Source organism: Rhinatrema bivittatum, chromosome 1 (assembly GCF_901001135.1).
Source record: "Rhinatrema bivittatum chromosome 1, aRhiBiv1.1, whole genome shotgun sequence".
Classification (NCBI taxonomy): Eukaryota; Metazoa; Chordata; class Amphibia; order Gymnophiona; family Rhinatrematidae; genus Rhinatrema; species Rhinatrema bivittatum.
This window is the reverse complement of record NC_042615.1, coordinates 388,672,992-388,696,834: the sequence shown is the minus strand read 5'-3', so window position 1 is coordinate 388,696,834 and position 23,843 is coordinate 388,672,992. Positions and strand designations below refer to the sequence as shown.

At 44.0% G+C, this 23,843-nt stretch overlaps 1 protein-coding gene across 1 annotated transcript in view; it reads right to left on the bottom strand.

Annotated features, from left to right (window-relative positions):
* The window catches only part of SRP72 (signal recognition particle 72), a 256,651-nt gene that overhangs the window by 146,285 nt on the left and 86,523 nt on the right, over positions 1 to 23,843 (bottom strand). Inside the window, exons 7-8 of the mRNA XM_029601669.1 lie at positions 12,978 to 13,102; positions 12,828 to 12,885 (exon numbers count right to left, since the gene is read on the bottom strand). Coding sequence (XP_029457529.1) covers positions 12,828 to 12,885; positions 12,978 to 13,102 — 183 coding nt within the window. The remainder of the gene's footprint in view (positions 1 to 12,827; positions 12,886 to 12,977; positions 13,103 to 23,843) is intronic.

Here is a 23,843-nt window from a genome sequence, read left to right as displayed (position 1 = left end):
CCATCCCCAGAGTTGATGGAGGAGCCGGCTGGGACTTGGGGGCTCTCTGCTGCCTGGGTCAGCCATGGGAGCGAAGAGGTGGAGGATAGTACTTCTGGCAAAAGAAACACTTCCTGGGACCCTTTCTCGCCGGCCTCCTGGATGAGGATGACAGGTCCAGAGTACTGGTGGAGAATTGTTGTAGGGTTTCGTGGTGGTCCCGAAGTTAGAGTGAGGGATGCTGTGGCCTATCGCAAAAGAGGTTCTTCTCCAATACATGGCACGTCAACAAGTATTTCCTGTACCTTTGGTCAGAGATCCATATGGTTGAAACCTTGAGGGTGGATTTGACCACCACCAACTGGTGGGGCATCTGACGCTTATCGAACGCGTCTGCCTTATAATTGTCAGGAGGCACTGTGAGGAGGTGTTCCTATATCCTCAGCAGCAATTCAATGATCTCGTGTACCAGGACTGCCACGATCTCCTTAGGAGGCTCCACGAACTGAAGGATCTTAAGCATTTTGTGTCTGGCATCCTCCGCCATCAATAACTGAAATGGGATGGCTTCTGCCATCACCCTCACAAAACCTATGAAGGTTAAGTCTTCAGGCGGAGACTTCCTTCACTCCTCTGGAGGAGAAGGTTCTGAAGAGAGACCCTTAGAGCCTTCAGGGTTCTTTCATCCTCAATGTAGGCAACAGGGGATGGGTCCCTAGGTGCTCGGCCTACATCCAGAGGTGCAGGCACCGGTAGAACTGGACAGGGGGGCAGCAGGCCTCAGCATCTCCGCCAGCCTCGGTGGAGTTTCCTTGGAAAAGGAACCAGTGACTACCACCATACCAATAGGTGGTCATCACTGGTGCTGTGCCAGACACAGATGCTGACCCAGGAACCAACACCAGCTGGGTCAGTAATGCACCGATGAGCACATTGAGCTTCTCTAGAAGCTGTGCAAGTATGGATAGCACCGGGTACTGTGCACTCAATGCAGCACCCAGTCCACCGCTAGCTGGACGCAATGTTCCAGCTCCTTCTCAAACGCTGCCAAAACCAATACTGACTGGGAGGAAGGAGGAGTATCCAAATGTTCCTCAGACCTTTGAGGTGGATCAGTGAGTGGCATCAGGATCAGTGGAGACTGTCACAGACCCCAGCTTGATGGAGGATTGGCACTCCTTGCCACAGAATCATTTTGAGGGCATCGCAGTAAAAGCCAGTGCCCCCACGAGCCCTGCACCATGCATCGATAGGGACCGGTATCTATGCTTATTCGGCTTCCCTCTATGCTCAGCCTGGTCCTTCTCCGGTGCCAAGGCCGATAAGGAACCAGACATCCTCGGCCTGGAGGAGATTGACTATGGTTGATGTCCGGGGCCTTTGTCCACTGGCGACAGTGCCACCGATGTTGATGGCTCAGTGTACATCGGTGCAGCTCCTTGGTCTTTTGTTGCCGATGCACAGACTAACTTCTTCGACCCAAAGAGTTACTCCATCTTGTTGAGTCGAAGTCGACATCCCTACGAGATCATCTGGACACATAAGCAGCAACCCTGGACATCATGCGATGCCCCTAAGCAGAGGACACACATCTCATGTAGATCTGTATTAGACAAAGCCATTGGGCACCGGGGGCATCACTGAAATCCCGATATGGCCATAACAGACGAAACAAAGGGACCCTAACAGAAGACTATGGCGGCAAGATGTTGATGGCTGGCGGGCACCGATGCACTGCTGCCAAGGGGGAATCGACTGCCAAAGGAATCTTACCTGCATCGCTGAAAACCCTGACTAGGAGAAACTATGGGGAGGCACCAAGAAGGACCCAGCGATAGGACGACAAGAAAAAAAAACAAAACACGAAAACGCAAGAAAAACAGTTTTCCACAAGGCCAAAAAACAGCTTACAGCTCCACAGAAAGAGAGACTGGAGAGGGATCCCCACATAAAAGTGTGGTTTAAGGCATGCTGGGATGTTCAGTGTGCCTAGTCAAAGTTCTAGACATAATTTTTCCACATCAGGGCTCCATCTGTTGATGTCACCCATGTGTGAAGACTACCATCCTGCTTGTCCTCTGAGAAAAATTTTAAAGAAATAAAATTAATTTACTTAATGTCCTCCCTCCAGTTAAGTCAAATTTGATCGCACTATGATCACTGTTGCCAAACAGCCCCACCACAGTTACCTCTTGCACCAAATCCTGTATTCCACTAAGAATTAGGTATAAAATGGCTCCCCCTCTTATTGGTTCCCAGACCAACTGCTCTATGAAGCAGTCATTTATTTCATCTAGAAACTTTATTTCCTTAGCATGACCTGATATTATATTTAACCAGTCAATACTAGAGTAATTGAAATCTCCCATTACACTGCTGCCAAATTTGTTAGCTTCACTAATCTCTGTTAGCATTTCATCATCAGTCTTCATTTTGATCAGGTGGACAGTAGTACACCCCCTCTATACTCTTCCCAGTCACAAATGGAATTTCCACCCATAAGGATTCTACTGTGCATCCCGAACATACAGTGCCACTCCCTCCCCCACCAAGTTGATCCACCTTTTCATTGCAACATAATTTGTACCCTAGTATAGTACTGTCCCATTGGTTATCCTCCTTCCATTAGGTCTCTAAAATGCCAATTATGTCTACCTCTTCATTCAATGCTATACATTCTAACTCTCCCATCTTACTTTTTAAGAATTCTTGCATTAGCTTAAAGGCATTTCAAAGTATATTTTTGTTGGTATTTATCAGTTGACAGGGATAATTTGGAATCTTTTAGCTCAGATGGTTATTTACTTAAAGAGGTACATTCTCTACTTTATGGTTTTATTGGACCCTCTCTACTGGGATGTTCTAAATCAATTATTTTATTATCCTTTGAAGAAATCTCCCTCCGAATCAGGGGCTGCTGAACGATTGTCAAATCTTCCCTATGTTCTAGTTGAAAAGCTGCTCTCTATTTTGAAAGTTAGTGAAAGAGCCTGGTTTCACCCTGGTTAAGGCGAACCCCATCCTTTTGAAATAGGACCCCCATCCCTAAACTATTGCCCAGTTCCTAACAAAACTAAAGCTCTCTTCCCTGCACGGTTGTCTCATTCATGCACTGAAACTAGAGAGCTCTGCCTGCTTCTGCGGTCCTGTGCGTGGAACAGGGAGCATGTCAGAGAATACTACCATAGGCTCTGGATTTCAACTTTCAACCTAAATTTGGTTTCCAGAATCTCCCTCCCACACCTTATGTTGTTGGTGCCTGCATATACCATGACAGTCTGTTCCTACCCAGCACTGTCTAAAATCATGTCTAGGTTACATACGAGGTTCTCCCCTTCACACCAGGCAGGCAAGTTACCAAGTGATCCTCATGTGCATCAGCCATTTCTAGTGATTGAATCACCAGAGGTAAATCTTGTCAGATGAATCTGATCAATTTCTTTGCTTGGGTGACCAGAGAGTTTGATCAAGGGAAAGCAGTAGACATATTGTACTTGGATTTCAGCAAGGCCTTTGACATGGTTCTGTACAGAAGACTTATAAATAAATTGAGTGCCCTCAGTATGGATCCTAGAGTTACTGACTGGGTTAGAAACTGGCTGAATGGGAGGCAAGAAAGGGTAGTAGTAAATGTAGTTTTCTCTGAGGAGGGAGGTATTACTAGCAGAGTGCCTCAGGGATTGGTCCTTGGACCTGTTCTTTTCAACATTTTTGTGAGCAACATAACGGAAGGATTGTTGTAAAGGTTTGTCTTTTTGCCAATGATATCAAAATCTATAACAGGGTGGACAGCGAGAAAGGTGTGGAAAACATGAGGAGGGATCTAGCAGAGCTCAAGGAATGGTCTAAGGTCTAACAGCTAAGATTTAACACTAAAGAATGCAGAGTAATGCATTTAGGATGCAAAAAAAAAGTATAGTATTGGAGGTGAAATTCTTCTAAACACAAAGGAAGAGCAAGATCTGGGGGTACATAAGAACATGCCATACTGGGTCAGACCAAGGGTCCATCAAGCCCAGCATCCTGTTTCCAACAGTGGCCAATCCAGGCCATAAGAACCTGGCAAGTACCCAAAAACTAAGTCTATTCCATGTTACTGTTACTACTAATAGCAGTGGGTAATTGTATCTGATTATTTTAAAGGTGGCCAAAGCATCAGTAAAACCCAGAAGGATGCTTGGCTACATAGGGAGAGGAATGGTCAGCAAAAAAAGGTAAGAGATATCACCCCTGTATAGGTCCCTGATGAGATCTCTGTTGGAATACTGTATACAATTTTGAAGACCACACCTTCAAAAAGATATAAACAGGATAGTGTCAGTCTAGAGGGTAGCTACTAAAATGGTCAGTGGTCTTCATTCTAAAGCATACAGGGATAGAATTGATCATCTAAACATGAACATCCTAGAGGAAAGGTGAGATAGGAGACATATGATAGAGACATTCAAATATCTCAAAGGTTTCCATGCACAGGAGCAGAAAGGAGACTCGAGAACGAGGGGGGTCATGCGATGAGGTTAAAAGGGGGTAGGACTGCTGAGGGCGGTGACGTCACCGATCAAGATGGCAGCTTGATTCAGAGCTCCAGCGAGCCAAAATATAGTTATCAAGTGAATCGGTATCCATCACCCCCCAGCCACGGCAAACTTCGCAGAAGTCGACTCTCGGAAGGCTAGCAGTAATGGCAGCGAAAAGAAAAGGCACAGATTTGAGCCAGTATTCTTACAACAAGAGTACAGGGGCTCGAGCCGGCCCAAAGGATGCAGAGGAAGCTGAGCCGGTGGATCCCCCCGAGTCGGATGGGGAAAAATCAGCAGAAGATGAGCTACACCCGCAGCCGCCAATGCCCACGCGGGACAAATTCCGACAGTGGTTTAGTGATATTCGGCGGGACCTTAAAGCACACAAGAGGGAGATGCTGGAAAAATTTGCAGAACTCCGAGAGGAGATGGTGGAGATAGGCCGGAGAGTGGACGAATGTGATCTTCGGCTAGAAGTGCATTCTGACAAACTTGATAAAATACAATCGAAATGCGTGGACCTGGACAAAAACAACACTGATATGCTGCTTAAGCTAGAGGATCTTGAAAACCGCAATCGGCGGTGCAATCTGAGAGTTCGTGGAGTCCCCGACACTGAGGCCTACCGGGATTGCCATGCGGTCATGCAACGAATCAGTGTTTTTTTCTTGAGCCAGGCCCAGGAGGGGGAGCCGACGATAGAAGCAGCGCAGATAGAGATCGAACGGGCACACCGGATTCAGGGACTGCGACCGACGAACCACCCTCGTGATATCATTGCCTGTTTTCTCAGATTCCCTATCAAAGAGAAAATTCTTACTGCAGCGCGCAAACAACAAACCTGGGACTGGGAGGGGCACTCTATAGCTGTTTATGCTGATCTCTCCCCCGGGACTCTCAAACGCCGGTATGAATACAAGGAAATAACATCCGTTCTCAGGCAAGCAAAAGCCAGATATCGATGACTTTTTCCAACTGAAATGGCTATGACTATCGAAGGTGTGACGTCTAGGGTGTATACTCCGGGAGAAGCAGCGGCCATCTTGGCAGCCGCCGGCCTCAGCGTTCAATTGCCGGCATCGACAGCGGCACGGGAGCGCACTGAACCTCCGAAATGGCAGCGGGTCGAACAGGGAGGACGATGCTTGCGGAGGAACATTGGTCACAAGGAGCAATCTGGCATGGACAGGCAGGGCTGAACTAAATGGTGACACCTGTGTTTCAGCACAGGCTTGATAGCAGCTTTTTGGCAACGGCCGAACCTATCTCAGTATTACCAGGCAAATCAGTTACAGTATATGTGTTGTTCACAGTTTTCTATCTGCGTTAACCTAATGTTGAAGTTTGTGTTATTCAGAGTTATAAGGGAGCAAGGCTGGGGGTGGGGGGGGTGGGACTGAGGGGTTATGCGCTTGGCTACTGGGGTGTCTTGATCTGTGGTTGAGGGGCACACCGGCTCTCTGTACCTTTGGTGGGAGACCATGATTCCATGGAAAGGGCAAAGGGGGGCTCGGGAAGGGGTGGAGAGGGGGTAGTCGCAAAATTGATATGCTGGTAGGTGGGAGATTAGATTGTATGCAATCTGACATGATAGATGCATCGCCACTGCCCCTTAAAGGGAAGCTTGGGAACACCATAACACCATAAGGGACCATCAAACCACTTCAGATGGTCCAGAACGCGACAGCCAGAATTCTCACTAACACCAAAAAATGGGATCACATCACCCCTATCCTCCAAAATCTTCACTGGCTGCCCATAAAATTTAGGATACAATTTAAATCCCTCATGATGATTCACAAGGCTCTTCACAACATCTCCCCCCTCAACCTATCCTTCCAACTACAGCAACACGTCTCCAATAGACCGATCAGAAGTGCATACCAGAACATGCTTCACACCCAGCCAACAAAAACCTCATTGAGGAAACGAGCTCTGTCCACTGCAGGTCCCCATCTTTGGAACCTGCTCCCACCGGACCTCCGCCAAGAACCATGCCTTCCGACATTCAAAAAGAAGCTATTCACTCAAGCTTTCCCTGAGAGCTAAAATCTGGTGAAGCGACAGACGATATACCTACCTCTGTACATATGTTCCTGATTTATGGTTCACAGTTACATTTAATTGAGTTTATGAAAGTTCTCTTTTAATAGATTTCCTGTATACTTGTGTTAATGTATTCTGCCTTGAGGCGACTGTTTTAATGTATTTCCGCCCTGGAGGCGTCTGTTCAGTTCCTTGTAAACCGGTGCGATATGTATTCTTTACAGGAACATCGGTATATAAAAATTAAAAATAAATAAATAAGGGATGGCGCTTAATATTCTTTCCTTAAATACTAAAGGCCTCAACATTCCACGTAAATGGCAGTTGTTGAAGCAGGATTTACAGAATCATACGGCTGCTATTATCTGCCTACAAGAAACACACTTAAAGAGGCGCTATGAGCACCTTCTAGCATGGCCGGATTGGGCTTATAGTTTTTTTGCTGCGGCACACAAACATAGCAAGTATACGGGAGTGTGTATACTCTTTAAAAAGGGTCATGACTACATAATCAAACATCACGTGGAAGACCCTGGAGGCCGCTTTTTGCTAGTCAAATTTGAGTATCAGGGTGTGTTATATACATTGGTAAATGTGTACGCCCCAAATTCGGATCAAAAAGTGTTTTATGCTCAACTTGACCAATTACTTTCAAAGGAGGGGGAAGGTAATTTGATCCTATTGGGAGACTTTAATCTAACCCTGAACCCACACATTGATAACTCAGGGGAGGCAATTCGGGGACGGGGGCTCATAGACGGAAGCTCCTTGTGCTTATGAAAAAATGGAATTTGATTGATGTGTGGCGACAAGGCCATCCCGAGGTTAAGAACTATACCTTTTTTTCAGCCCCACATCACTCATATTCACGTATTGATTATTTTCTGTTGGATAAAATGTTGATGGGACGCGTCTCAGAGTCTTGTATTCATGATATTACTTGGTCCGATCATGCCCCCATAGTACTAAACTTAAATCTTGAGGAGAAGGCAGGTGGCTTTCGCCCCTGGAAATTAAACGATACCCTTATCCAGGACGAGGCATACTGTACGCGGCTTCAAAAGAATGTCACAGATTACTTTGCCTCAAATGAAGGGGACCCTGCTTTATTGTGGGAATGCATGAAAACAGTGGTTCGGGGACAATTGATTGCTAGAGGTGCTTATCTCAAGAGGCAGTGCCTGAGGGCACGAGAGACCTTGTTAAGTGAAATAGCTACTTTAACGGCACGCCATAAGTTAACCTTGTCCAAGAAAATATATGCTCGCCTTGGGGAGCTTCGCCAGGAGTTGCAGGGGTTGGCGGATGCAGAAATAGCTGCGACACTGGCTAGGATTACGAAAGAAAAATTTGAATGGGGCAATCGCTCAGGCCGCTTACTAGCTCGATATTTAAAGCAAAAAATTTTGCAAACACAGATTATAGGGGTCCAAGACACAGATGGTACTCTGCTGACATCCCCCCCTGATATCCGTAGTAGATTCCAGCAATTTTATAGACTACTATATTCGGCCAATCCATCTATCTCTCCTGAGCAGATACGCCAGTATGTTGACAAAGTATCTTTGCCCAAGTTGACTGAGGAGGAAAAGTTATACATGGATAGGGAGATTACCTCCCCAGAAATTCTACAGGCCATTAAGGATCTTAAAGCCAATAAGGCCCCTGGCCTCGATGGTTTCACCCCACAATATTATAAAAAGATGGCACCTGTCCTGGTGGCACCCTTAAATGCCTTATTTAATTCTTTGAGGGAGGGGGGCGCCTTGAGGCCTGAGGCGAATGTGGCAGGAATCACTATCTTGGGTAAACCGGGCCGAGACCTAACCCTATGCGGGTCTTATAGACCCATCTCTCTCATCAATCTTGACCTTAAATTGCTGGCAAAAATTTTGGCATCTCGCCTGAATACCCTCATGGCGCGCCTGATTCATACGGATCAGACCGGGTTTATCCCTGGCAGGATGGCCGCCGATAACACCCGTAAGATAGTGGATTTGTTGTGGTGGGTTAAAGCACAATCCGTTCCGGCGGTACTTCTCTCGGTAGATGCCGAGAAGGCATTCGATATGGTGCACTGGCCATTCTTGTTCCATATCTTACAAGAGATGAATTTCGGTCCCCATTTTCTCAATTGGTTGCAGCAGTTGTACAACTAGCCAGGGGCAAGGGTGAAGGTGAATGGGACATACTCAGAGACGTTCTCTATAGCACGAGGGACGAGGCAGGGTTGCCCCCTGTCCCCGTTACTCTTTGCGTTGTTTCTAGAGCCCTTGGCCCTCACTATTAGAGCCACTGCACAGGTTCAAGGCATAACTATTGGGGACCAGGAATACAAAATGTCTATGTTCGCTGACGACATTCTATTTACTTTGACAAACCCCTTTACATCGCTGCAGGCGACATTACATGCCTTGCAGGAATTTGGGAAAGTTTCAGGCTTCACACTGAACGTGGATAAATCCGAGTTGTTGAATGTATCTCTCCCTGCTGCCGACTTGGCTACTTTAAAATCTTCCTTTTCCTTCAAGTGGGCGAGTAGGAAGATAAAGTACCTAGGGGTTTACATCAGCAAAGATCCTCAAGAACTTTTCCAGCTAAATTATCCCCCGCTCATGAAAAAAGTTTTTAGCGATCTGGATAGATGGTCAGCACTATATTTGTCTTGGTTTGGTAGAATTTCATCGGTAAAGATGAATGTCCTCCCCCGGTTGGGCTATCTTTTCCAGGCCCTACCTATTGAAATTCCTACCTCAATCATTAAGAGATGGCAACAGAAAATTTTCTCCTATATTTGGAGGAAACGTCCGCCGCGGATAGCGCAGGCAGTTATGCATAGGCCGAAACTTAGAGGAGGGCTAGGGGTACCCAATATTAGATGGTATTTTATGGCGGCTCAGTTTCGGGCGATATTAGATTGGAATCGGCAACGGGAACAAAAACAGTGGGTGACCATCGAGCAAGACATTGTAGGGGACATGCCCTTACCATCCTTGATTTGGCAGCCCAAAAGTACCTGGTTATCAGTACATAGGTTCCCCCCTACGACCGCTACGACTTTGCAGCTCTGGGAGAAATGGAGAATGCAATTAATAGGCACTAGGAGATACTTTTACAGCACCTATATTCGAACTAATCTGAAATTCCCTGCGGGCCGTTCACATCGGTTTCTTAACGGGTGGGAGGCCAAGGGTGTTCAGAGCTTTGGTCACCTGTGGGGGGGGGGGGGGGGGGGACGACACAATACTTGCCTTCCCTCAAATCTTGGATAAATATCACCTTACTCCTCAGGACACTTTCACATACTTACAGCTCCGACACTTCTTCCAAGCAGAAAACATTGGGACTGACCTTAAGTTAGGGAAAACCCAAATAGAACACTGGTGTGCTCAAGCAGACACTATGCGGGGTGCGATATCCCAAGTCTATAACTTTCTCAATAAAGATCCTTTAATTAAACCCGCATATATGAAGGCATGGGAGGTAGATTTGGGTGTCGTATTTTCAGAAGATCAGTGGGATTCTATATTTCTCCACACCAAAAAAAGTTCAGCCTTTTCCAGCCTTGCAGAGAACAGTTATAAAATTCTGCTACGCTGGTATTATACGCCTGAACGTCTACATAAGTTTAATTCATCTCACGACTATCGATGTTGGAAGGGCTGTGGTCAGGTGGGCTCATTCTTTCATATGTGGTGGTCTTGCTCAAACGTTACCATGTTTTGGCACGAAATTACTCAACTCATTTCTCAAATTTCAGGCCTAACGGTCACTCTCACCCCCAATACGGTGTTATTGAACGTCCCTCTTGATTTACCACCCCGTCAACAGAAATTGGTACACCTTATTATAAATCGCTGCCCGTAGCGAATTGGCCCTCTATTGGAGATCTGATCAGATGCCTACTATTGGAAATGTAAGAACTAGGTTGACCCGCCTGGGTACGACACTCCGAGATATAGCTATGAGTACTGCCCGACCCCAGGCTACCCTTCTTATGCTTCGGCCTCTCATGGATTGGTTGCGCCAAACATTCAGCGATTGAGGCCGCTATTTCTACATTTCTACATAATGCTATCAAAGTTTTGCATCAGAGATTGCAGTAGAGGCTTTGCATGTTGATAGAGGTCTACTACAATCTAATCTGTCATGGTTGAGCTTTAATTTCACCCTGCACTACTCTACCTACTACTGATTTGCGTATAGGGGTGGGTGGGGGGGGGGGGGGGGGAGGGCTAGGGAGGAGGGGAAGCAGATAATAAGAAAAAGGAAATGTAGTCGGGGTGCGCATTTCGAGGTTAATAATGGAAACGTTGTATTGTACCGATAGTTTCTTGCTATGTACCAGCATGTTATTGTTTCTATGCTCGTATTATTGAACGCTGTACTCTGTCTTCATAAATAAAAAATTATAAAAAAAAAAGGGGGTAGGACTCAGGAGAAATCTTAAGCAATATTGCTTTACAGAAAAGGTGGTAGATGCATGCTAAATTAATTGGATGGACAGACTAAATGGGCCATACAGTCTTTCTGCTGTCATGTTTCTATATTTCTAAATATAACAGCCAACCTAACCTTTCCCCCTAGAGACTCATCCTTGGTATGAGAGAATAACTGTCACAGTCTGGCCAGCTGGATCTGGGAAATCCTCCAATGGAAATAGCATTGGACTTTCTAGCACAGCAAGGCACAGTCTTCTGGCTGTCCAGCCACCTTCCCCTGGGTGAGCCCACAGGTTCTGGTGGCCATCAGGACTTTCTTGGTAGAGTTCATGGCAGGCAGAGGTCAAGGCAGGCAACATTCAGGGCACTGGCCTGGGCACTGACCAGAGCTCAGACCAGAGAGTCCAAGTCAGTAACAAGATTAGTCCGAAGAAGGCTGACTGGGAAGGGAAGGCAAGGCAAAGGCAGGACAGGAGGAAGGCTAGGCGAGACTGGAAGTGGGAAAACAGTAAAGCAAGGGCAAAAGAGTGAAGGAAAGAATAGGGTAAAACACTTAGGAATAAAGTATTAGGGGGTAGAACTGGACCAGAGTACAGACAGGCTAGGCCACCAGCAGATCTAAGCCCACTGGCAATGAGAGCCACCAGGAGGTGCTAGGAAGCAGGGGGCTGAGGGGAAGGCCTACACAAGAGCAAGACAAGGTACACACAGATAGAGAGACACGTGAACACAAAAACCAAAGGTGAAACAAGAAACATGAAAGACCTCAGACAAGGAGGCTCAAGGGGCAACAAGGCAAGGCAAGAAGGCCCGAAGGGCACACAGAAACAAGGCTAGGAGGGCCAAATCAAGGAGCTGAGGTGACTCGATGAGACCTCGAGTGCAGGGAGAGGCAGGACTATATATGGCAGGATTTGCTGCATCATGCTGCCATCAAGGAGGTAGCTAGAATAGTTCTGAGCGTAGCTCATTGATGACCTCTGCTGGTGTGGAGTGCTGCTTAGCAGTCAGGATTGTTACAATAATGCAACACCTGGATAGCAGGTTCTTGCTACAGGATCCCTTTCTTATACACTAGGGGGCAGATTTAAAAGGGTTACGCGCGTCATATACACGCGTAACCCTTTTAAAAGCCTCCTGCTCGTGCAGAGTCTATTTTGCATAGGCTCGGCAACGCACGCAAGCCCCGGGTCACGCATATGTCCTGGGGCTTGAAAAAGGGGGCGGGGCAGGAGCCTCCAAGCACAGCGGCCATTTGCCGCTATCCCCGGGATCACGGGCCAGCCGTCACAACTTCGCGAACAAAGGTAAGAGGGGGTGGCAGAAAGAAAGTTCCCTCTGAGGCTCCCCTAGGGCTCGGCGCGCGCAAGGTGCACAAGTGTGCACCCCCTTGCACGCGCAGACCCAGGATTTTATAACAAGCACGCGGCTGCACAAATCTACGCCCGCGCCTAAGTTTTAAAATCAGGCCCTAGGTGTATCTTGCTCCTCCAAAGCAGCTCAGGGGCTGGTAGACTAGAGCTCAGCAACTGCAGGATCAGTCCAAAAGACAGTTCATCTACCCCCTTTATTATGAAGCAGTATTGTTCTCTTTTCATAATCGAAGTACACCAGTCTGCTGTCATCTCAGTCATGAGTGTTAAGTGATTCTCAAATTACAAGTTCTTCCAAAGGCTGTTGACAATTAGCTGCTGCCCAACAGGCAAAGGCTACCTGTGGCACCAACTAGCCACAGGCATCAGCTCTCCTAACTAGCCTCCTTATAGAGAGGCAGAGGTCTTCTTTAAATCTACCTTTGGATTTAGGTCTTATTCTGTTAAATCCATGATAGAATGTTTACCTTATTAATGGTAACTGTGTTATTGGCAACTACAGCAAGCAGTCCTACATCTGTGGGCCTGTGAAAAAAGGAGAGCAGTTAAGTGTTTGCAAGTTAACATGGTGCTATTGAAGAGGTTATCTCTCTAGGTTTATCTACCAAAGTCCTTACTTAAGTTTAATTATTTGGTTGTAGAGCTGCAGTGCATCCTCCATGCGGCCTTGCTGCTGCATTACGTACGCCATCTGACCATGAATGATTGCCAGCTCTGCATCTATGTCTTCCTCTGTCACATCCTGGAGTAAACAAACATTTTAAAGCATGAAAAATGAACAGCAGTGCACAACTAGGAGTCAAAAGGCAGGTGTAACAATTATCTAATGCCTACCATTTACTTTTTCCCCCAGAGCCACTTTAAAAAAAAAATGGATTTAACAAACTATTTGTTCCAGCTAACTCGCACATGATACATATTTGAAATACTCCACAGGCCATAAAGCAACAAAGTACTATCTATCCTCAGAAGAAGAAAAGAACTAAATTCTGTTTTTATTATAATTTCTTTAATTATGGTGCTATATTTTCCCCAGGGGTTCTGCACCCAGGTACCATCAATCAACCTTCAGCTTCTAAGAAGCTTAAACCTACCAGGCACTTAACATGCCCAGAATATTACACACAAAAAAATTGTATTAAAAAAAAAAATCTTACAGCACTGCTGTATGCCTGTGTTCCTTTAGGTCCTGCTATTGGCTAATTACTCCTGGGGGAATTCTGTGCAAAAAAACTTAAAATTCTGCAAATTTTATATTGGTCAAAATAAACAGTTTACATGACAGTCTAAGTAGTTACATTTTAAATTAATGCAGAAAGAAATTATTACTTAAAGATGCAGAATTTTAAATATTTTGAACAGAATTTCCCTAGAAATTAACTGTAAGAGTGTCCCTTCCACTCACTCTCCCTACTCCCCAGACCACTTTGCCCTCTCAGGCCCCAACTCCTCCACCTGCCAGTGTCTCTCCCCTCCACCTCTAGGCTCAACCCCTTCCACTCTATTGCCAGTCCCAGAGTTTGACCCTGTTCTCAGTACTGCCCCTCACACAGGCTCCCTCTGTCCCTCCCTCTCTCACACACATGCTCCCTCTTCTCTAGTACACATACACACAACTTCTTACAGGCTCCCTCACTCTCTCGCACACACACATCCTCTCATACAGGGCCCTCTTTCTTGCATACACACCCACGCAAGCTCCCTTGCCAGAGGATGTGGTTAGTGCAGTTAGTGTAGCTGAGTTCAAAAAAGGCTTGGATAAGTTCTTGGAGGAGAAGTCCATTAACTGCTGTTAAGTTTACTTAGGGAATAGTCAATGCTATTAATTGCATCAGTAGCATGAGATCTTCTTAGTGTTTGGGTAATTGCCAGGTTCTTGTGGCCTGGTTTGGCCTCTGTTGGAAACAGGATGTTGGGCTTGATGGACCCTTGGTCTGACCCAGCATGGCAATTTCTTATGTTCTTATGTTCTCTCTCACACATACCTCAAATAGGCTACCTATATTTCTCTCTCTCACGCACCTGTTCACACAGGCTCTGTCTAATGCTTACACACAAATCCATCACACACACGATCCCTTTTTCATACACACGCACTCCCAATCTCTCACACGCATACATACTCCTTCACAATCTCCTCACATAGGCTTCCTCTCTCTGAAACCCACACTCTAGCATCCCCCCCCCTCACACTGTCCTCTCTCTAACCCTCCCCTCTCCTCACACACACTCTCACTGGAGCCTTCCATCTTCACCGCAAGCAGAGCACACCACATTCGCAGCACACGAGGGTGCATCCTGCATGTGTCGCTCAGTTCGCGGCATGCCGGGGTCTCCTCTGCTATTTTCTGCACAGAATTTGGCAATTCTGCGCAAATTCTGTGCTCCGCTGTAGTGCAGAATTCCCCCAGGACTAGCTAATTTCAATTTTGAATTGAGCAAGAAGTGTTGCTGCTTTCAGTTTCTGAAGCATAGGGCTAAATGAGGTGAGAGTTTCACCAATGTGGAGAAGGTGGGGTGGAGCAGGGCAGGCTCAGGCAAGAGCCACTCTTCCAGGTACACATGAACATGACTTTGGAGAGAGAGAGTATGCTCTCAGGTTGCGAGATGCATACCAATACGAATATCTTTTCCATTTGAAGGTGTAAATTTGTCTTATGATATATTCCTCTTGTGAGGAAACCTCAAGGCTCAAGGTGTTAAGATCGTGCACTCAACATCCAGGTCGTGAGATTGAAGGATCGGGTCAAGAAGATGTCCCTCCTCCTGAGATAGGTGACATGGGTTGTCACCAAGACATATGGGAGGCCTCGTGGACAGTTGTATGAGATAGGCATACCACGCTTGTATGGGCCACGCTGATGTGATCAGAATCATGGTGGCTCAATCCCGCATAAGCGATTTAGAAGGAAAAGTGTATATGAGGCCTGTGCCCCAGGGCAGCGGAAAAGCATCTTGTGATTCATGTAGCACTCTGGATAGTATGGAGAATAGATTTCAATTTTGGTGCTGTTCTTTCATGAAGAGATTGATCCAAGGTTGATCCCAAAGCTAGGACAGATGGTGAGCTCTGACTTACTGTAGGAACCACTCATGAGAATGAAATATTCTGCTTGTAATGTGGCTTTATTTTCCATCACCCACTGCCATATAAAAACGGTCTCCTGCAAAGGATCCAGGATACAGTTCCTCCTTGCTTGTTCACATAAAACATTACAACTTGATTGTCCATTTGAATCAGGATGCTTTTTCCTCAGAGGAGATGGATAAAGGCCTGCAAGGCAATGTATACTACTCGCAATTCCAGAAGGTTGACCTGAAGCCATCGCTCTGTAGGAATCATTGTGAGTTCCTCTGCCCAGAGACAAGGCATCTGTCACTAGCATAACCTAATAGATTGGAGTGGGGCCCCTATGCGAAGTACTGCCAGCTATAACCACCAATGTATTTCTGATATGAGAAGGATGGACATATAGAGGGGCTACAAGAGCTAACTCCATCGTACACATAGTCCCCATTGATGCTAATTATATTTCTAGCAGCCATGTTCAATAAGGTTTAAGGCAATGATTCAAAATCATTTTACCTTTTTTTCTGTTTGAAACCAAAAGGCTAAGTCACATTGAAAAGTGCTATTGTAAGTCAAAAATTTCAAAACTGAATGAAACATTTGAGGAAAGACAGAACAACTGTCTGTGCAAAGTAGACAAAAAGACTGCAGAGACTTCTGAGGCAATGCCTGCACGGGAACTCCTGCACATGTTCAGTAGAGCTCAAAACTCTACTAGCTTGGAGGGACTTGATCCATTCAGTGTATAAAAGGTTTTCTTTTGGCCAAAAATTGAGCTCTTAAAGTGCATGCATGGTTAATGAAGTCCGTGACCAATTTGTTTTTTTTATATTCCACTTTTCAAAGTGGATTACATTCAGGTAATGTAGGTATTTTCCTATCCCTAGAGGGCTTACAATCTAAATTTGTACCTGAGGCAATGGAGGGTAAAGTGACTTGCCCAAGGTCACAAGGACCGACAGTGGGACTTGAACCCTGGGCTCCTGGTTCATAGCCCGCTGCTCTAACCACTAGGCTGCTATGTATTATATACTTGAAAAAAAGGTGAGGAATACAAAAAAAAAGTGTCTTCAAAATGAGCCACATATAACTTGGCTACACTGGGGGCCTTGGTTGCCCCCATAGCAATTCCATGATGTTGCATTTACATGTTTCCAGCAAAACAAAAACAATTCCAAGTAAGGGCGATTTTAGCCCTTACATTTACAACTTTAGAAGTTGTAAATGAATGCAGATAGAATGCGTTGTGGTGTGGAACGCTTAGATAAAGCATTTTGAATAGTATCAAACACCGCCTGTTGTGGTATGTTGCTATACAATGACTGAATGTCCAATGTTACCAGAAAGAAATCAGACTCTGGGATGACAACATTTTGCAAGATATTTAGCATTTGGTTGGTATCTTTAACATATGATAGTGTCTTCTTTACCTCTTCTTGTTAAGGAAAAAATAAATAACCCATCAACGAATGAGGATTAAGGTTCTAAGATAGACCCAATTGATACTATAGGTCGACCTGGAGGATCGACCAACCATTTGTGTATCTTAGGAACTGTATAAAAAGCTGGTACACTTTAGTGTGTTTAGGTGTTAGATTTTTTTTTTGTTAAAAAACCGGCATGCACCGCTACCAAAATCCCTTTATCTATTATCTTGCGAATCTATGAAGTAGGATCAACATCCAATTTTTTTGTAATAAGTAGAATCGCCAAGTTTGTTGTCAATTTTGGCCACATACTGAGAACTAGTCTGGACCACTATTGCCCCACCTTTGCCTGTGGGATGAATAATCAGATCTTTGTTTTGTTGTAATTCTTTTAATGCCAGCATGTGTGCCCGTGACAGACTGTATGCTATAGATGGTAAATGTTGTTCTAAATGCACCATGTCCTTTAGGACAAGATCCAGAAATGTTTTAATATATGAATCTTCAGGTCCCGGAGGGATCCAATGAGAAGTCAGGTGGACCACTGAAACATCCAGAGTAGAACTTGTTACTAAAAAATAGTCACACTTGCAATAAAAAAGAATCTATACAAATCAATCCGACATTGAAATGAATTATACCGATAAGTTGGTACAAAAGAAAGTCCTTTATTCTTGAAGCCTAGAGAGGCATTGACCAGTTAGATTTATTACAGCGGTTGGCACGCTTGCGACACAGTGTACAGATGTGACTGATGGTATTCCTGTGGAGGACGATTAGAATACAGTCCTGGGAATGGACATCTCTGCTGATTCACACTGTCTTCTAAAACTTGCCCAGAAGTACTGGGGTAGGATTGATTGTAGACAGAAAGTGGCTGTATATCATCTTCATCAGAACTAGAAAAATTCTAGATGAATCAAAGAAAGTAACTTTTTCTTAGGTTGATGTTTAGACTGTTGCCACGAATAAACAGCACCAGATTTATAGTCTTGTTCACCTGCGAAATTTTTTTATTTTTTTTTTCGGCACGAATAGAAGATTTAAATAGGTCAATTGCAGCTGAATGTGCTGCCAAAGATTTTTCAAATTTCTCTATAGTCAAAGAGGATTGTAAAGCTGATTTAGTCAGCTGAACAGATTGTTGAAAAATCTTCTGCCATTTGTTTTTTTAGTAGTTTCAATAATCAGCAGCATCAAGGTCCAATGCACATTTATTCAGGATGGATGTCCATCTAACCATAAACTCCTCATTGTCAAAAAATAGTTTCAGGGGTTTTTTTTTAGTAATTCTTAACCCATTTGTTGATTTTTATTTTTTTTTTTTACAAGAAGAGGTAAAGAATACACAATCATATATTAAAGATACCAACCAAATGCTAAATATCTTGCAAAATGTCATCCAAGAGTGATTTCTTTCTGATAACACTGGACATTCAGTAGTTATATACCAACATACCACAACAGGCGGCGTTAGATACTATTCAAAGTGCTTTATTTATGCATTCCACAGCACAATACAGTCCATCTGCATTAATTTACAACTCAGCTAAAATTGCCCTTACTTGGAATTGTTTTTGTTTCGCTAGAAACATATAAATGCAACATCATGGAATTGGCTATGGGGGCAACCATGGCCCCCAGTATAGCCAACTCATATGTGGCTCATTTTGAAGACACTTTTTTGTATTCCTCACCTTTTTTTCAAGTATATAAAACATTGGTCATGGTACATTGACGATATTTTCTCTCTCTGGACTTCAACCTCAGAACATCTTTTACAATTTATTGAATAGATAAGAATTTACAATTTCCTATCATTGTTCAAAAATTTCTTTTGGATATATTAATTTTCAGAATGGGACATCATGTAGAAACCGCTTTGTTCTGCAAACCTATGGAAAGAAATTCTCTTCTGTATTCCAGTTTCCATCCTTATTATCTGAGGTGCCATCTTCCTGTGGGACAATTTTTGAGAATAAGATACATCTGTTCGGACAAAAAGGCCTTTAACAACCATGCACGCAGTTTAAGTGCTTGATTTTTGGCAGAGGATATCCTTTTTTAGTTATTAAAAGTGATTTTAAACGTGCCTTTAATGCAGAATGCCAATGGCTTCTATGCGATCAAACTAGAACATCTAATGAACGACCTGTAAGTATATTAAGGTTCTTTCATGTATCATCAAAAATTAACGCTATCCTTTTAAAACATTAGGATATTTTGAAAATTACATTCTGCCTTTTCAATGCCACCTCTAATTGCGAACACATGGGGCAAAAATCTCAGAGACCATTTAGTTCATGCCACTATGCTGTCCTCTCAAGATGGGTTATTATCCGCAGGATATCAATCCTGTGAGAACTGCTCCTTCTGTTCCATCAGTATTACGGGCATTCAATAGCGTGATCCAGTCGGACCATACCATTCATTTTACTGAAACTACTGATTGTAGATCTAATTATGCAGTGTATTTTATAGTTTGCCCCTGTTCAAAAATATACATTGGCAGAACAAAAAGAATGATTCGAACTCGTCTCACGGAACATCGGAATTGTCTTACTACTAAGAAGGAACAAGCTCTCTTAGTCTCTCATTGGATACGCCAACCAAGAACACGTGTACAGTGAGTCCCACACTTTGACCAGTTTGTAATTCAGTTCTTTCAAAACAGAAAAAAGTAATTGAAGAGTCTGAGCGTCAACTCAGTGGAAGAAGATCTCTAAGATGAAAAAGCTAGAACTTTGATAGGATTTTAAAAATAAAAATAGAAGTGCTGCACTAGGGTTTAAGTAGCCCTGTGGTCCCAAGAAGATTTTCTAATCTCAGGGCCTTAAAATATTCAGGAGTAAGCAAAGAAAATGCCAAATACATTTACTGATTTATGCTGGGGAATTATTGAACAAAATCAATAAATCTCGTAGAGGGGAAGATTCGTCAAAACAACTTAATTTACATGAATTCATTTAAATACAGTAGCCCCCTACGGTTTGAATTTGGAGATCGAATGGTATTCCATTACTTAAAGCATGACAGTCCGATCTTTAGATTCGATTAGTAGTCTGACGTCTAAAGAAGTTTTCCTATTTATATGTCAATCATGCAATTGCTACTTCTGGTACAATTGCCACCATTTCATGCTAATGCTGTCATTCAATGAATGAGTAGAGACATTAAGACTTTTGTGAATGGACTGTATTCTTTTAACAACATTTTTTCCTGGTTTTTGTAGAATTGAAGAGTGCAGACCATGTCAGGATGGGACATGTATTCTTTGAGCGCAGATAAGTTTTTAAATGCAATTATAAAATAATTTTTGAAATAAAAATCTAACTTTGCCAGATGATTATATATAAGGCAATGAAGGTCTCAGTACCGGTCTATTACGATGGCACAATTAAGTATATATTAATATGAGGGAAAGTGTTTCTTATAATATTCTTTGAAGTTTCCCTTGGGGTTCACGCTGTCTTCTAGTGAAAACAATATTCAATCCCCATCACCCATCTTCTCCACAGCATAAGTTCCTCCTTGTGCTGTTCCCTCCTCCCTGACTCTTGCAACATCCACCTCTTGTCAAATCACTGCTGTCTGAAGTATTCACTCCCTCTTGCATTGCTTCTCCTTCAAGCATTCAAACTCCTCTCCCTTCCCTAACAGTTTCATGCACTGCTCCCCAAATTATTCATTAACTATATTCACCCCTCTGTCCATTGCCACAAATTATTCTGGCATGATTGTAGTTCTCCCTCATCTCATTTGCTGGCAGCTGAATCTCAAGTCTTGGGAGCATAATAAGCTGCTGGTCCTGGGGTGTGGGACCTTCCCTTCATACAGCAGCCTAAAGAAAAGCCCTCTACTCCAGTCAGCAGGTAGGGTGAGAGTTGCACAGGATGTGAGGGGCTGGAGCAGGTTACTGTCTTTGCCATCCTGTTGGCTCCAGCCTCACTCCCCTTCCCGCCCTTCTTGTCTTCCACTGCTGCTGACTGCAGAAGACGGGGAAAGGAGAGGATGAGCAGAGAAACCCCACTGCTCTTGCCACTCTCTTCTGTCTCTGCAGCAACAAACAGCACTGTGAGGTCAGGATGGGGAAAGACAGGCCCACGCGACCTGCTTCCCACCCCATCACGGAAAGGCTGACAGGCAGCAGCCCTCGCCCCCTACCGGCTCAAATAGGCAGGAAGGTCAGCGGGGCCGAAGCACAAACAAGCTTCATCCCACCAAGGCCCAAAGCAACGAGGAGGCCAGATGAGGCTGTGGTGGAGCTCATTCTACCTTGGCCTGATGAAAAGAAGAGGTAGTGTGTGTCTGTGTGCAAGCTTGTTGTCATGTATGTGTGTGAAAGCTTGCGTGTCTGCGTGAGAGCCTACGTGTGTCTGTGTCAGAGCTTATATGCATGTGTGTCTGTATGAGAGCCTGTGTGACTGTGCTGTGTATGTGAGTGCTAAGAACCTATATGTCACATAGGCTTTTTCAGACACATACACACACAAATATATCTGAAGGCAAGAGAACCTTTGTATGTGAGAGAGAGGGAATGTGTGAGAGCATAGGCATGTGTATGAGAGATGGAATGCTTGAGAGAATGCATGTGTTTTATAGTACGGGTGTGAGAAAAAAAAAAAAAAGTTTGTGCGACCCTACCTCCCCAAATCCATGGCAATCTCATTGTGACTGGAAATCAAAATATCCCAGGTATGGAGAGCAAGAGATTTTTTTAATCCTTATTAGTTTTAATTGTTGGGTGTAATTTGATGTTTCTGCTACTTTGAAATATTTTATAGTTTTTTGGAAAAAAATTAATACATTATTTTAAATTACTGGATTTTTTAAAATTCATCCAATGTTTTGAAATATTTTATTGGTGTTTGGGAAATTTTGGATGTTCTATTTGTTAACTGGTTTGAAATATTTTTATGAACATGATTTTACTATTATGATTGATATCTTATATTTCTTTATTATTTAATGATTTACAAAGAACGGCAAGGTTTCTGTTTTCCCATTGTTGCTCTGCTTATAGCAGATGGTTTGTTGTGGTTTCCAATTCAATTCTTCACAGCATGTTTCTATTTATACTTTCTGGTCTCTTTATTCTGTATTTGGTCTCTGTTCTGCATGCGACACAGATGATGTATTCTGCTAGTGTCTAATCTGTAATGATCTTTACCAGTCTGATTTATTCTGTTTTCCTAATAGGAGGTGTACTGGTGTTCTAATTCCTGGTGTAATATGCAGTATTGCCGTTTCATCAATATAGTTGTTACTGTTTGAATGCTGGCAGTTAGGATTGTTTTGTTATACAAGGTTTACTATATTGCAATGGCAATTCAGTTTATTCATGGCTTTCTGAGGGCCAAGACCACACACACAACATGCATTACAAAAAGTAATTCCATAGGAGTTCCAAGTGTCTTTTTTGCAGGATTTTCTGGTTGACACCACAACAGTGCAGGTAAATATAATACTTTAATACTTTGCCCTTGACCATGGGTTCCGTTTGTGGTGGGGGGGGGGGGGGTGGAGTCTGTTTTGAAACATATTGATTGCTGGAGGGAGCTGTGCTTTTTTTTTTTTTTTTTTTATGGGCAGCACAGTAATCGTTCACATAGGACAGCAAAAAAAAAGCTAGCACCGGCCCTGGGATATACAGACTGGAGCAGAATGACTCTTCTCTGCTTTATTCAATTGTGTATGTATCCTGCTCCAGCCCTTCCTTCCTGTTCTCTACAATACTGCTTAGTTACTATGTGGCCAGGAAGGCAAGCACCACTTTTTGCACATAGAAGACCTGCATGTGGCTCCAGAGTCACAGGCTGGCCACCCCTGCTGCACAGCATACCAAGCCTTACTTATTAAGTGTCAGCTGATTCAGAAATAACAACCTTGGCCTCAGAAGCAGATTTTAGCCCATAAGAACTGCCATGCTTGGTCAGACCAAGGTCCATCGAGCTCAGCATTATGTCTTCAACAGTGGCTAGTTTGGATCAAACATCCCTGGCATTTCCCAAAAAGTAGATATATTACTTCTCGCTCACTCCTAGAAATAGCGATGGTTTTCCCAAGTCTACATGGTGAAAGGAAAACTGGCTATCATCTGCTAATTTTTGTTCCTGGAATACCACAGATCAGTCCAGACAAGTGGGTTTTGCATCCCTACCAGCAGATGAAGGCAGAGAATAAAGACTTTAAGCACTGCTACTTAATTGAGAGTGCCACCTGCAATCCCTCAGTACTGACCTATAACCAAGCCAAGATCTCCACTCTGAAAAACCAACTCCCCAGTTAATATAGCTGTGTTTAAAAAAGGATTGGATAAGTTCTTGGAGGAGAAGTCCATTACCTGCTATTAAGTTCACTTAGAGAATAGCCACTGCCATTAGCAATGGTTACATGGAATAGACTTAGTTTTTGGGTACTTGCCAGGTTTGGCCACTGTTGGAAACAGGATGCTGGGCTTGATGAACCCTTGGTCTGACCCAGTATGGCATTTTCTTATGTTCTTATGTTCTTAGAGCGAGCAGAGAAAAACACAGTTGGAGCCCTGAACATACATGGGAAATGACATCACAAGATCAGCATTAATCAACATACAGAAGCAACAAAGGTCTTTCGGTCTCTAAGGGGACAGACTTCTGGACTGATCTGGTGTATTCCAGGAATGAAAATTAGCAGGTAAGAACCAAATTTTCCTTTCCTGTTCATACCCCAGATCAGTCCAGAAAAGTGGGATGTACCCAAGCTCCCCTACACTGGGTGGGTACTTGAAAGGCCTGCGCATAACACACTTTCCCCAAACATGACCTCCTCTGGCTCCCGAACATCCAATCAGTAATGTTTGGTGAAAGCATGCAAGTAAGATCATGTCTTCGCCCAACAGAATTCTTGCAGTGATATTAGCTGATACAACGCCCAGGAGGTTGCCTGCACCCTAGTAGAATGTGCCTACTGCCCCTCTGGAACTGTTCAACACTTACGGAAAATAA